General features: G+C 41.5%; 1 protein-coding gene across 1 annotated transcript in view; it reads right to left on the bottom strand.

Moving 5' to 3' along the window:
- The window catches only part of WDFY4 (WDFY family member 4), a 141,872-nt gene that overhangs the window by 105,508 nt on the left and 21,475 nt on the right, over positions 1 to 14,889 (bottom strand). Inside the window, exons 12-17 of the mRNA XM_076338685.1 lie at positions 11,864 to 11,957; positions 5,264 to 5,478; positions 3,055 to 3,167; positions 1,895 to 2,102; positions 1,548 to 1,624; positions 613 to 831 (exon numbers count right to left, since the gene is read on the bottom strand). Coding sequence (XP_076194800.1) covers positions 613 to 831; positions 1,548 to 1,624; positions 1,895 to 2,102; positions 3,055 to 3,167; positions 5,264 to 5,478; positions 11,864 to 11,957 — 926 coding nt within the window. The remainder of the gene's footprint in view (positions 1 to 612; positions 832 to 1,547; positions 1,625 to 1,894; positions 2,103 to 3,054; positions 3,168 to 5,263; positions 5,479 to 11,863; positions 11,958 to 14,889) is intronic.

Here is a 14,889-nt window from a genome sequence, read left to right as displayed (position 1 = left end):
CTAAAGGAATCAGAGCACTCACACAATGTCAGCTGTACATGAAAAAAATCCGAGCTACTATTCCCACTCCATTCCCAACCTCCTCTGCAATGTTCAATTACATTCACATTTGAAGTACCTACTATACTCAATAAGGAGAAAGGGATAAATGTCAACAAGGAAAAAAGATTATTAGGCTGGCATGATAGAAAACATTCTAAAAGTGCGGAGAGGAAATGAGCTGTTTGATTAGGAAGCTAGATCACTCCCAAACTCCTCAGTCCTACTCTCCAAACCTGCCTACTGCCACACAGAACAGACAGGGACCAGCTGGTTCAAGTCCAGACCCCACAAGGACACACAACAATATAACTGGCATTCAGAAGTCTTCCTTAGAATATCTGTAAGTTTTATCACATATTGCAGCCCATAAAATAATTCTCAATGCCTACAGCAAACTTAAAACTGAAATATGACCAAGAATTACAATCACAACAGGCTGCCAGAAGAAAACTGAAGAGATAAAAAGTCTCATTAATGTCCTGGGTACTTATAAGAAGAGGAAATTTGTTAATGAAAAATTCCAGATAATCAGAGGACACAGCACTGCAGCTTGACCGAGAAGAGCCTTACCGAGCGGCTGGAATTCCACTTCTTCTGTGGAAATGACCAAAGAACGGTCCTGCGGGACGAAACTTACTGAAAAGCAAACAAATTCTTGCTCTGTTCTTGACATGTGCCTCACAACTGTGAAGAAACGGAGTGGGTGACTGTTGTGCACCAAACCAAACTTGCTAACGAGAAACCAGCAGGAGAGAGTCAGGCCGCTTGAGGGAGGGAACATTCTGGTGCCTGCAGACAGGAAACAAAAAGGCAGTGAGGAAGCTGGTTTCCCTCTGCAGACATTAGCAAACTGCTTTCTGTTTCATTTGTAGCCCAAACCATGTAAGAACCAGCACTGGAATATGAGGTTTAATTTCTGTTCTGTTCTATTAGATTTCACTGCCTATCTTCAATATCATAGAGACTGCACATGTGAGTGTGTGCACATGTATAAATGACCTAAAATTGACTGATGAGAAATAACTACTAGATCTCCATGCCACGGAGCTCATCAATTGGGAAGCACTGAGCCAGAAACAAGTTTTCTCAAAGTTCACAAAATTCAGGAAGCAAGAGGTACAGCCATTTCCCAGTTCACCCAATAGAGGGTTTTGATCTATAGGAGAATCCCATCTCATGTTAAAGTGACAGTTTCTATTCCTTCCGTGGGAGATTACCCTAAAATCTGGTGGCTTTTACTTGTTAAGAGTGTTTTCTTAGCAGCCTGCTTTAAATTTGTATTGCTGATGTTAATGCTAATGCATCACACTATGAAGCTGCATCTGATACTGCATTTTGGTGAGCAGTCTGAGTTTTACAGCTCAGAGCTGGACTGGGACATAGGCATGGAAGTGTATTGAAACACACAGCTTATTTGCTGCCATTTCTTACAAACGTTGAATGCTTTCAAGTGGAGCTGAAAAGCCAGTGCTTTCAGGAAGCTGTAGGTGAGTCAGAGTACTTACCCATGCCAATTCCTCCTGAGACAGATTGCTCTGCACTCGGTCCCATGACAGTGGCCAAGGTAGGGAGGTATAAACACCTACAAAAGCAAGCAAGCACCTGTTCATCAGAAACATAAAATCATCCCTGAAGGTCACCAGTGACTTAATACCACAGAATCATGGTAGCAAGGCAGAGTCTAGGCTATCAGCAATAAGACAACAACAAAATAGGTTGGCAACATTGCTGCAAGGCAGTGATAGAGCACAAGGATTGACTGAGATGGAGAGAGGTGTGATTAGTTGCCGTGTCCAGAATAAGGGCTTGGAGACTGCAGAGCAGCTAAAGAGAAAAGCAACAGCAGCAATACCCATATCCTTCCATGGACATGTCAAACTCCACAAACGATGGAGCCAAAGCAGTGCTGCGGAGCTGGAAGTTTCGAGGTGATGCCATGGAGATGAGACTCATTGCAGTCTGGAGTGCCAATGCAGATCCCTTAGACGCCCAAGGAGAGCTGCAGACAGGCACAACTGTCTGAGGATCAGTTTTATTGTCCACCGTGTCCTCTTCTGAACCTACAAGATCAACATAGTGCCTAACTAGATCAGTGTCTGGAATACTTTTTTCAGTTACAGGCTTTGCCCATATTCAGTTCATCACTGCTAAGAACAGTGCTGCATGCTCTTCAACTAACACATCCTCAGCAATACACAAAAATATTGCACTGAAGGAATTTCAAAATGGGAGGCTGGCAGAAGAGATGAGCTTAGAGAAGCGATAGCCGTATTTTCTCCCCACACATCTTCAGGCAGCTCCAAACTTCACCTCTAGTAAAAAAGGTTCCTGACCCATTGGTTCCATTTTTCTTATACACAGACCATTCAATTCTGCCATAACAGAATGGTTACAACCAACACATGGGAGAAGATCTGAAGAATGACTGCAAAGAACATAAGACCCAAATTTGCACCATGCTGTATCAGGTGTCTCATAGGCATGAGAACAGTTTAAGCGCCAAATGCTACCACTGTAGCCTTTCACCTGCATAATATGTTAGAACAGAGAAAGGACTTGGATGGAAAATGGCCTGTATAAGCAAGGCAGACTACTAGGATATCCTAGGGATTACAAAAAGCAGTGCTCTTTATTCACATCTTTATTCTATTTTTAGCTATAAACCACAGGGAAAACATGTTGCAAACCCAGGAGACACTCCCCTTGGTTTGTGGAATATGATTAGTATTTTTACAGATCGCTTCCATGTGTGATCCAGCAAAGTCTGAGTCTATGTCAGCATCTGGCTTCAGCACACGTATTATAATTTGATCTCTGCTGGTCATTAGATCAGCTCTCAGTGTTGGTCAAGTACCACCCAACCCGGGCAATACCCAGTCTAAGACATCCAGGCATACGCCACCTTCACTGGGACTGTCTTGAAGAAACCTTCTCCAACAGCAGTTTCTTGTCATTACAGAAACATCTATAACAGCTACTGTATCAGCAACAGGCTGTTCATTGTGTGCTTACCTTCATTCCAAGCTGCATTAGCTGAATCACTGCCCTGACATGAAAGGGCCTTGGTCCTGTTTGTGCTGGGCCTAGAAGGCAGTGGGGCAGAACCTCCCAACCAAAGAAATTGCCTAACGTGAAAAAAAGAAGAAAGCAACAAAAAAAGGAAAGCAATCACGCCAGATACTTTGGAGTCATAATAACCATGCAAATACAGCTCAGCCCTCTGGAGACCAACTTTCTACACCTAGGAGCCTTCTGTGATGGAATGACTACATCAGTGGACACGGGAAGGGCTACGGATGTTGTCTATCTGGACCTCTATAAGGCCTTTGACACGGACCCCCACAACATCCTTCTCTCTAAATTGGAGAGGTATGGATTTGATGAGTGGACTGCTCAGTGGATGAGGAATTGGTTCGATGGTCACATCCAGAGGGTAGTGGTCAACAGCTCAATGTCCAGATGGAAGTTGGCAATGAGTGGTATCCCGCAGGGGTCCATGCTGGGACCAGTACTGTTTAGTATCTTCATCAATGACATAGTGGGATCGAGCGCCCCCTCAGCAAGTTTGCAGATGACACCAAGCTGAGTGGCATGGTTGACATGCCAGAGGGATGGGATGCCATCCAGAGGGACCTGGACAAGCTCAAGAAGTGGGCCTGTGTGAACCTCATGAGGTTCAACAAGGCCAAGGGCAAGGTCCTGCACCTGGGTCGGGGCAACCCCCAGTATCAATACAGGCTGGGGGATGAAGGGATTGAGAGCAGCCCTGCCGAGAAGGACTTGGGGGTACTGGTGGATGCAAAGCTGGACACGAGCTGATAATATGCGCTCACAGCCCAGAAGGCCAATCGTATCCTGGGCTGCATCCAAAGAAGCGTGGCCAGCAGGTCGAGGTTCTGCCCCTCTCCTCTGCTCTGGTGAGACCCCACCTGGAGTACTGTGTCCAGCTCTGGAGCTTTCAGCACAAGAAAGACATGGACCTGTTGGAGCAGGTGCAGAAGAGGGCCACAAAAATGATCAGGGGGATGGAACACCTCTCCTGTGAAGAAAGGCTGAGAGAGTTGGCGTTTTTCAGCCTGGAGAGGAGAAGGCTCCGGGGAGACCTTAGTGCGGCCTTGCAATACTTAAAGGGGGCTTATAAGAAAGATGAGGACAGACTTTCTAGCAGGGCCTGTTGCAACATACCCCCCCTTAAACTAAAAGGGGGTAAATTTAGACTAGATACAGGGAAGACTTTTTTTACAGTGAGGGTGGTGAAACACTGGAACAGGTTGCCCAAAGAGGTGGTGGATGCCCCATCCCTGGAAACATTCACGGTCAGGTTGGACGTGGCTCTGAGCAACCTGATCTAGTTGAAGATGTCCCTGCCCACAGCAGGGGGGTTGGACTAGATGACTTTTAAACGTCCCTTCCAACCCAAACTATTCTATGATTCCTTCTTGGATACCAAATTTTAAAGACATCCCAAATAAAACAGAAGGAACGTTTTCAATTGTATCATCACAAATATTTGTTTTGCTTTACACTTCCCCTATCAAGGTTTTCCTATTGAAATAAATCAAAGGTTTATTTTCTTCAGCAATACTTTTGAATACTACTAATTTTTCAGAAAAAAAAAAATGGGGTTTTTTTGCCCCTTTTTTTTTTTTTTTTAAGAAATTCTGTTCCATTTTCGAGTAAAATAAATCCAGTCTTCCACTGCATATACAGCTTCATCTGCACTCTGATCTCTATTAGGTACTCTCATGCCTAGCATTTGTTAGCATTAAAGAAGAAAGTACATCCTCAAAGTAGAAACAACACAGACTGAGAAACAAGACTACACTTTTTATTTCTGCATCTATCATTGACATGGATCCTAGCTAAGAGAAAGTCACTTTTACTCTTTAGGAAACAGCTTCTCCATATGGATACCAGGAGAGAATAACCCTGAATAACCCCAGCTGTTTTGCAATTACTTAATTAGTTGCCATTCATAAATGGCTTTACAACCCCTGCAGAGATGATGCAGCAGAACACTACGGACTCATACCATCTTCAGTAAGTCATTTAAGCATATACCCTGTGATCAATATGTAAGTAGTATTAACTGAGACTTGAAACAAAAGGCTAAGAGTCTTGCTGAATCAGAGCACTACATCAAGTATTTAATTATTACACAAACTTTGCAAAAAATTTGCACCACTAAAGCAAATTGGTTCCATTAGATACAATCTGATACCTTAACACGTCTGGCTCAATAGCCTGTGATGCAAGCTTCTCAAACACTCTAGTGAGGGGCAGATGCAGTGGATGACTTTCATTGCGGAAGGCATCCTGACAGGAAGTTATGATGGTGCTCAGCAAGCCAGATCCACACATCACCTGGCGGCTCTTCTCTGACTTCACCAGGGACTGGATATGATCAACCACAGCACATTGGATTTCCTGTGAAAGCTGAAACAGACACAGAACTGAAGTCAGTGGCTGGAAATAAAACTGTATATGGTGACTGTTTTGTTTTTTTTTTTTTCAATTGTCAAATCTCTGAGTGTAAAAATCTGGCCCAGAAAAGAAGCCTCTAAGGCCAGAGGCTCAATGCAACTGCATGGCTGTTCTATAAAGCTCTGCACTTGAACAGTGTGCATATATCCATCTGAGTAGCTGCTCAGCCATCCACAGTTGAGCTTTCCTGCCACAACACTATGGTAGTGAAGGAAGAGAACAATCGGCTCTCATTCAAAAGAACGGACCACCACCAAGGGCAGGTTATTAGGCATAAACTGCAAGACCAACACAGTAACTCAGAATATATTTAACATTAAGAACGGTGGAGAGTCATATTGACATGGTCTACTCTTCATTCTAAAAGCACTGTTCTTAAACAAAACCGTATCTAGCAATATCATGAAACACCTACTTTGTTTTAAACACTTCTCTACATGTTTTGCTGAATTGAAGCTTTACTTCATTATTGCTTCTTAACAGTCTTAAAGAAATATCTCAATTCTCATAAATTATCTTTAGAGCAATTTGTTCCCAATTAGGAATGGAGCCTACCCCATTGACCTAACTAGTTTTTGCACAAAACTAACTATGCATCATGTATTTAAACACAAATCTTTAATATGAAATATTCCCCATATATGAAATATGAAATGTTCCCCACCCCCAAGAGCTCTTTGGCTTTCTCACTTGCTCTTCTAGGAAATATCTATGCAAACTTTTAAAGAAAAGGACAATGGTGGCAGACGTGCAGATTAGAACATTGGGATTTGATTTTATAACATGAATGAGAAGCAACTTCACTGGATTCAGAATAATCTAGCTTATTAAATGTAAAGAGGAATTTAGCTCTTTTGCATCCAGACCAAACTCAAAGCCAGTACAAATTCAAAGCCAACAAGCAATTTATTTTCAAAGTGCTCAGCAACAAAAAGCCCCAATTGCAACACTTTGACAATAATACTAGCACATCCAATGCAACATACATATTGCATTTGTAAACTCAACTACTATTTTTGATATCTGAGGGGCGAGTTCTTTGGATAACATTTTCTTCTCTCTGAATAACTGTTCATTCTCAGTGACACAAGTTTCAGTGTGCATCTCATTATACACAGAAATCATCCACCAGACTGAACTACACTATCCTTCACAGAGAGGCACTTATTGCTACAGTGTATCAAAGCCTCACTTACAACTTTTTGGATCTTTTAATTACTATTTTACTCCATTTATGACAGGATGCAGGAAAGTATCTGCACGTATAAAACCATGTGAAAACAGAGAAGGACACAGGTCTTGACTAAGTGAAACTACTGGTTTACTCCAAAATAAATCCAATAAAAGCATAATGGCATACAAAAAAATTGATTGTTTTCATTAGCTTAACAGCTTTGTCAATACCAGTATTGCCTTGTTTTGAATAAAATGTGCCATTTTCATGGATCTTAGTTCCAGTAAAATGAGATTTTAGTGGAAATATTAATGGTGGCCAGGAAACCAGGCTGTGTGTTTCTATATGCATGGATTGATTTTCCTAACACATATTACTTGCACCATGAATCAGGATATTGAAGGTGCCGTTAGAATGTGGTTGGGCTCACAGCTCTGCCTCAGATTAGTCTTAAGGGCAAAATGTCACCTAGCAATTTGCCCAATCTGTTTAAGTAGTTCCCAGATTCTTGCTCCTAAGAGCCCATAGTTTCAAAATTTGGTAGCTGAATTTAATTCACTGTTATTCACCTTCAAAATGATTATTCTATGTTTAAGATGAGCAAGAACTTTGAATCTTTAGCAGTGTGGGTTCATTTCAAAAGGATGTAATTTTCTTAGGTTTAAGAATGATACAGCAATAATTCTGTGTGCAATTCCAAAAAGCAAACTTACTTTTCAATCTCAGGAGCACCTCTCACTTGAAAAGCTAGCAGCCCTTCATAGAAAATTATAATTAACTTCCTAACATAACAGAGATTTAGTTTTACTAATGAAGAAATCAAGGCATCGAAAGTAGCACTTTCAAAAAGTTCCAAGTGACCCAGGATTTTAAATCATGCTTTCAAAAGAAAAGGTAGACATCCATCAGCTTAAAACCCATTGTCTGTAGAGAGTTTGAGTCACTTCTGAAAATCATCTGTGCAATTTTATTTTCCTTAAAATGTTATAAAAACCAGATAATTCATAAATTCATCACCGCTCAAATTCCTGATACATAGTTCCCAGCTGCAAGCACTTTCCCATTCTATCACAATATTTTGCTGATTAACTCTCACCCACTGACCTTAACAAGCAAAACTTACTTTGCTGACAGTATGTATAACCGGTTTTACAAAGTTACAGAATAACTTGTGTTCATGCACTCCTTGCAAGTAGACAGGGAAAAAAGCACTATGAACTGCGTGAACTGTTTCTACTTTTCAAAAAACATGACCTAGATAGGGCCTAGTTAAATGCCTCACATAAACTTTACCATCTCCATCAGGCTTTTCACATTTCCCCTTGCTACAGCTTGTGTGTAAGAGAAGCTACAGAGCTTTCCTCATATGAATACCAGGGCTACTATTGCCTTCTAGAGAAAATATAACAGCAAGCCTTGACCATTTGAAGCCAGGCAACAAAATCTCATTGTAACGTTAAGAATCCTTTTGTTACTTCTGGTGGTCTGACAGACCTCTTGCTCGCCAAATTGCATTTAGTTGCAGTATATTTTTCCCCACAGTATTAGCTGAATGCAGTGTCTCCTCATTCTTCTAAGCTACTGTGCAGTGCTACAATATGATGTTCATCAGACATCTGAGAGGAAGGCAAAGCTGTCTCTGTGTGCCACCTTATAAATGATATGATTGCATGAAAAACAAGACAAAGTGGAAAATGATCTTCAGTATAGTTAGCCAGGGATTCTTGGCAGAGTTCCTACCTCTTCAGTCCAGGGTACATTACCAAGATTTTAGTGCAACTTCAGAGACACTGGCTGCTTTTTAAGGAGAAAGTGAATAGCAAGAGAAACAGGACAAATAAAAGAGCAGGCTGTGGGGTTGGAAGCACAGGAGGAAAATTGCTTGGTCTGTATAAACAGTGAAAGCTTCAGAAGTTGGCTGATCAATGAACAAGCAAAATTGTTACTAAAAGCCCAAAAATAACCTTGGAAAAGAAACATGCAGACAGGCTGTGCATTTTCTTTTAAAAAAAAGGTTGTGCTGTAATCAGAACAGGCTCAGCAAAGAAAAATCCCCCAGGAGACAAGGCTGGAGCAAAGCCTGCAGGAATGTGCTCAGGGGAAAGAGCTGACCTTCAGCTACCAGCCCAGCCTGGAGGACTCACTGCCAGGGTGTTTCTAGTCTCCTTCCTCCTACCAGAGTTCTGGTCCGTTCTCCTTTCCTTTCTCCCAAAGCCTTGGCTGCACAACCCAAAGGGGAATGAAGCTCTGGCCAAATACCCAAAGAATTTCCTTGTGCAGATAACACAGTGCAGTAATTTAGGAATTCGCTGTGATATTAAGTTACATTAGCAGTGATATTAGTAATATATGTCTGAAGGCAGACAAATCTCAAATGTCACACAGTCTTCCGTGAGCCATATCTACGTCAGAGACCTTTTCAGTTTAGAAAGAATTTACGTTTTTAACAAGTACAAATACTTGGAAAGTGTTATGCTATTAACATCTGCAGTGAGAACAACTAGTTTAGGCTAAATCTAAAACAGGGATAAAGGTCTTTTTAAAAGGTGCAAAGTCCTTATTGATGCACGTTTTAGTTTTAGTGAATATGACAGCAGTTCATCACAGGAGAGACATGGATAAAAATAGAGAGGACAAATCCAGCTGTGGAAGCAATAATATTGTTTAACAAAAGTATAGATAATTTACATAATGAATCATGTGAGGATCTTTTTGTCTGTACTCACAAGAAACCTGCCAGGATGATGACACAGAACTGAATCATGCTTTGATTCTCTTCTCAAAAGTTTTCTTTCCCTTATCCAGCCTTGTCAGATCTAGGAGATCTCCTTATCTGACAACGCAAATGGAAAAGATCTGGCATGACACTCTGCAGTCTTAAAAGCCACCGTTCCAAAATGCCAGACAGGGATGAGATATGTCTGAGGGGAAACTGAATATCCTGAACCATGTATATAGTGGATGTTTACCTGTCTTACTTGTACGTAGTTTTTGAAACATGTGACAATGCTATCTTTCATCACTGAACAGGCAGCATATTAATAAAAGGAAAATCCACCTTGTATTTGGTCAAACTGTATGCAGTTTGATGGGAACTGGCTTAGCACCAGTCCTAGGCATGAACATGAGCAATATCCTCTAAATACAGTTTACCGACTCAAAGGCTGTCTCTTGAGGAGTTTTAAGGCTTTTAAACAAATTTTCATACCCATATGACATTCAAATGATTTTTGATCATACCTAGGAATGGCAGTAATACGCAACCACCAATCTATTCTCCTCAGCTTTTAATTGTCATTCTAGACAGTCAGAAGAAATGGCTGAAGTGCAAGACCACCTGTTTTTTCTATGCTGACAGGCTCAACATTGCTTCAGCCCATCACTGCTTGGGTCTGACAAAGGTCACTGAGAAGCAACAAATTTGGCAGGAAATGGATATTATCTCTGAGGGTCAAAATTAAAGTACATTAATTTTATTGAGTTCTATTAATGTTTCTGTAAAAGCAGTGCTTTCTCATTGCCATTTCTGTGAAAGCAAAGGATTTGCACGTGACCTGAACTGACTCTGAAGATTTTTCCAGATTACTCCTGACCACCTGAGCCTAAAAGATCTATCATAGCACTAAAACAAGCAGAAAGAGACAAGTTACTCTCTGTTCTTCACCATTGCTCCTAAAGAATGTACTATTTGACTCAGTCTTAAACTCAGAGCAAGAAGTCTCTTTAGATTTTTGAATGAAAGTCTGCCGTAAAAAAGCTCCATCCACAAAGAAATTATTTCATCTCTCATATAGCTGTCAAACACTGTAGCACTAAAAGAAAGATTAGTGCCCTGTTTGGGACAGAATATATCTACTCAAAGGGAAATTCCTTCAGTTATTATCCTTCTACCAAGTAGTTCATCTTCACTAGCCATTAAGGTCCATCTTCTGCATCAGATCTTGCCTGACTCCTGTGTTCCAAGCAGCATCTCATTTCACAAGGGGAAATGCAGTAATATATGTTATGATTAAAGGTACTAAAGTCCAGCCTTTTGTGTCACTATCTGGCAGCATCAGTGAGCTGCTCAAGCTACGGGACATGAGGTTCCACTCATTCTCTCACCCACTTTTAAATAGAATTAGCCAGAAAAAAAATCTGTTTTTCCTTTATCCTTTTTGTGGGTCATTTGATGAAAAACTCTTCAGGACATGCATTAACTCCTAGCCGGAGTCTGACTCAGGACCCTGCATAACAGTGGTCTCATTTTACCTGGGGCAATCCTATTCACAACAGCAATACTAAACAAACACTATCAGTAATAATTTCTTGTTGACTAAGAAAAAAGGAGTGAGAAAGGAAGAAAAGATGAACACACTTAAATAAGTAACTGAAATTGCTGGAATTTGTGCTCTAGCCCTTCATATTTTTAAGAACACTGCCATCTACTGAGGGTCTGAGAGGCATTCTCTCTCACAATGCTCAGCCCTAAAGCCAACTCCAATAGTTTCTTGACGACACTCTCTCTCATCCAATTTACTGTTCTACTTGTTTTTCAGAAATTAATTACTGTAATAAAGAAAATGTCACTAGCTGATGGCTTGGTTCTGCTACACACAGTTGGGATGTGCCAGCAGTTAGTTGCACTCCCACCTTCCATAGCTCTGGATGAATAATCTGGTTTTATTTCAATCCCTCCATATGTATTTTAACTGTATTCAAGTATTTTAGACCAGATAGCAGATACAATATAGGCAATATGCTTGTTCAGAGTGGGTGTGTGTATGGAAGTTTTGACAAAGCAAAGCAGATTCTAAACTGCATTGAAAGTTTATGGACCATTAGGCCTAAAGAGCCAGACTGTTCTGGTTGCTAGGTCCATTAGCAATATTTTAAACAATTTTCAAGGGACTTCTACACTTGTGCCTTTGCAGTAAGTATTCTGGGATCAAAACCCATGCACTGCATCAGACAGGTATAGAAACACTTAGTCAAACTGACAGCCAAGAGCCTTTGTTGTTCTTGTATCTGCTGACTCAGTGAAATTTGCGCTGTTCCTCCCTCCAGTGTTCTAGGTAAATTTTAGTACTTCCACATCTGCAAAGAGTAAGCAATTCTTGGAAATGAAGCTACAGAAAAGCAGCAGACACTGTTTAGATGGCACTTTGCTATGTTCAGACTCACCTGAGAGTGTCCCTCTTTGTACAGCTTTGGCAGCAACCTCACCATAACACAGACAGCACCTGGATGTACAATGGCGCAGTCTCCCGTTTCCCACCTGCAGGAACAAGACGCGTAAGACTTATCATCATCATTATTATTAACAGCAGCAAAGAGGGTCCAGCAATGTTCCAGAGTAAAGCATTAAATCTTCCTAGCAGTAACCAGGCCTAGCATTTGAAACCAAGCAAACAATACAGATGACCTGGAGCAGCTGGAAACCTCCTTGGAGTAACAAAGACAGGACATAACCTGCTCATGAGCTCACATCTCAGAGACCTGTACATTCAAAGATGTGCAGCAGCCTCTTTAGACAAACTTTGCCTTTGAAGGTACTTGCAGTACAGAGAACAGACAACCAGAGGGATGTCTCTGATGCATCAGCCCAGAACTACTGTTATATTTTCTATTTTCAAGCAGTCTGTAGCTTTGATCAGACAATAACTTCAGCACTTGCAAACCATAATAGCAATAAGCAAAGATGAGACAGTCTTGATGAAATCAGTGTGCCACCCTTCCCTTCCAACACCAGAATCTGCCTAAACTAGTAAAAGAAAGTTAAATATCTGTGCTTCCCCACCGGTTTTAATTTTTGCCACATATCACCTTTATACATTCAGGCACAGGAAGGAACTGAGGCATCAGAGTGACCATAGAGAAGATCTGCTTATGCCATGATGCAGGCTAGAGGTCAGATATATCTCAAAGATGAAGCCACACCACAGTAGTAACTTTAGTTTAGACACTGCAGGCTCATCATGTTCAGAGTATCATCAGCATTTCTGGGTGCACCTCTGAACCAGAGTTGTGACGTGCACAGTCGGAAACATCTGTCCCAAATAGATCTCATGAGAAAAGAAAAGGCAACATCTAACAGCAGTAATTAGACTGAAAAAATAAAGCACAATATGCTTTATGGACTGTATAAAACAAAGGGTACAAGTAAAAGAGTGAGCATAAAAAAAGCTTTTACGAGGTACCTAAAGGAGGGTAAAAAGGCTGTAATTAACGTTAGCCACTTCCAAAAAGGCTCATCTGATACATCAGAGCAGCAAGTAATGTGTAGCACACTGCCACACAGTGACAAATAATTCTTACTGCACCCTCAAGAAAGATACTTTCAAAGAAATTGCTCATTTGCAATATTTTCTGTGTAATGAATCAAAATCAGATCTGGTATAAATACTTACTGCCGCAGTGGCTCCAGTGTGGACACATACATCTGTACTTGACATGAATGTGGGTGAGTTTTTAAATGTCAAACAAGAAAAAAGTACACACTGAAAATACTCTCTTCTCCCATCTGCCCCAAAAAACCCTAACCACCTTTAATGAGAAAAATCCAGGCCCACTAGAATTAATAGGATCGAAATTTCAGCCTGTTTTCCTGCTGCGGCTGCGCTCCCCAGAGCAAGTTCATCTTTAGCCTAAGCCACTGTATTCAAGTGGCAATCCCAAACTTTCAATTGAATTCAAACTTCCATCTCTAGCACTGTAAAAATACATTGCCAGGCAGTGTGTCCAGTTCTCGTAACACACAGCAGTCTTCCTAAAGACTTAGGCACTGAAGAAATATGGTTACCTCCGAACCTCAAAATTTTTCTTTCATATAGATTTTTTTTTTATAACCCATATGACATGTAGTAAAGGTAAAATGTGAGCTAACAAAATGTGAATATCAGAAGACAGTAATAGAAAGTGATCCTTCAAAAAATAAATAAAATCATGAAATGGTTAAGACATTGCCATAACTATAAGGAGACGTTTTCTTATTTTTGAGCACTGCCTGGCAGGTTTAGCACTCTCCGGGGCTGTTAAGAAGGAAGAACAAAGAAGGAAAATCCAGAGTCCCTGACCAGCATCAAACTACACCTCAACTTCCCTGCCAGCACTGCACACTCACTCCCCTCTAAGAATATTATATAAGCCTTATCTCCAGCCTTCTCTGTCGTTTTCCAAGAGGCCCTCATTTTCTGGCTTGTCTTAGTACAAAAGCTGTCTCCATGTACCAACTCCTCACTCCTGCAAATACCCCATCACTCGCACTCCTGCCTCAGGGCTATCCAGTCAGCCCCATGATTCCACTCCATCTACCCCACCAGTATCATGGTGTGAGTCACAAATTTGCCCTGCACTGGCTGCTACTTAAAAGTAAGACAAGTAAGAGGGTTTGGGGACAAAATGAGATGCCGCAGAGAACTTGAAGAGCCATTAGCGCAGTGAGTCTGTGGTAACAGCAGCTGCAGCAGCCATTCTGCTAGGGTGGGCACAAAGAGGGGCTTCCCTCCCAAAGAGAGATCAGCCTCAGTTAACACAGCTTGCAGCAAGCTATCTTTAATTACCAGGAGCAAAAGGAAAAACAGAGACCCCATCTGTCACAGAAGGTGTTTCAAACATCTATGCAGGAGCAGGAACACAGAGGGCTGTTTTTCAGATGGGAATGAAAGTGTCAATTCTGGGAATGAAAGGGTCGATTCCCCTGTGGTCCAGCAGCTTGCAGCATCATTGACCACAGGACAGTGTAAGAGCCAAGAATATTATCCAGTTAAAATGCTGATTTTCCTGTGTCTCAGTCACAGGCTCCTGTAGGATCATCTTCCTTCCCTCTCTTCGGGGATGTTAAATACATGTTACAGGATCGGGCATCACAGGCCACTGACTGCACTCAAGTTCCTCCTTTCAAGCTGCATAGCCCCAGGTTGAAGCCTCCTTCAGGAGGAAGTGTGAGCGTGGAGTACAGCTAAGAGGAAGCCGCATTAGGGGAACCACAGGCTTGCAGGAACTCTGGGAACTTGATTTTTTATTTTCAGAAAAATTACTGCTGGAAAAGGATACAGGCTGTGTGGCCTGAAGATTGACAGCTTGCCAATACATGTTCCTCTGCTGTGTTTGCATACACTTGTCCTGGACACTTTCCAGCTACCTCTAGCTAATCCGGCTTCCTTTTGTGCCTTCACATCCCAGAACCAAAGCCAAACTGTCCCAAACCA

This window comes from Aptenodytes patagonicus, chromosome 5 (genome assembly GCF_965638725.1).
Source record: "Aptenodytes patagonicus chromosome 5, bAptPat1.pri.cur, whole genome shotgun sequence".
NCBI lineage: Eukaryota > Metazoa > Chordata > Aves > Sphenisciformes > Spheniscidae > Aptenodytes > Aptenodytes patagonicus.
Note: the sequence above shows the minus strand (reverse complement) of the source record. Positions and strands in the feature narration are given on the sequence as shown.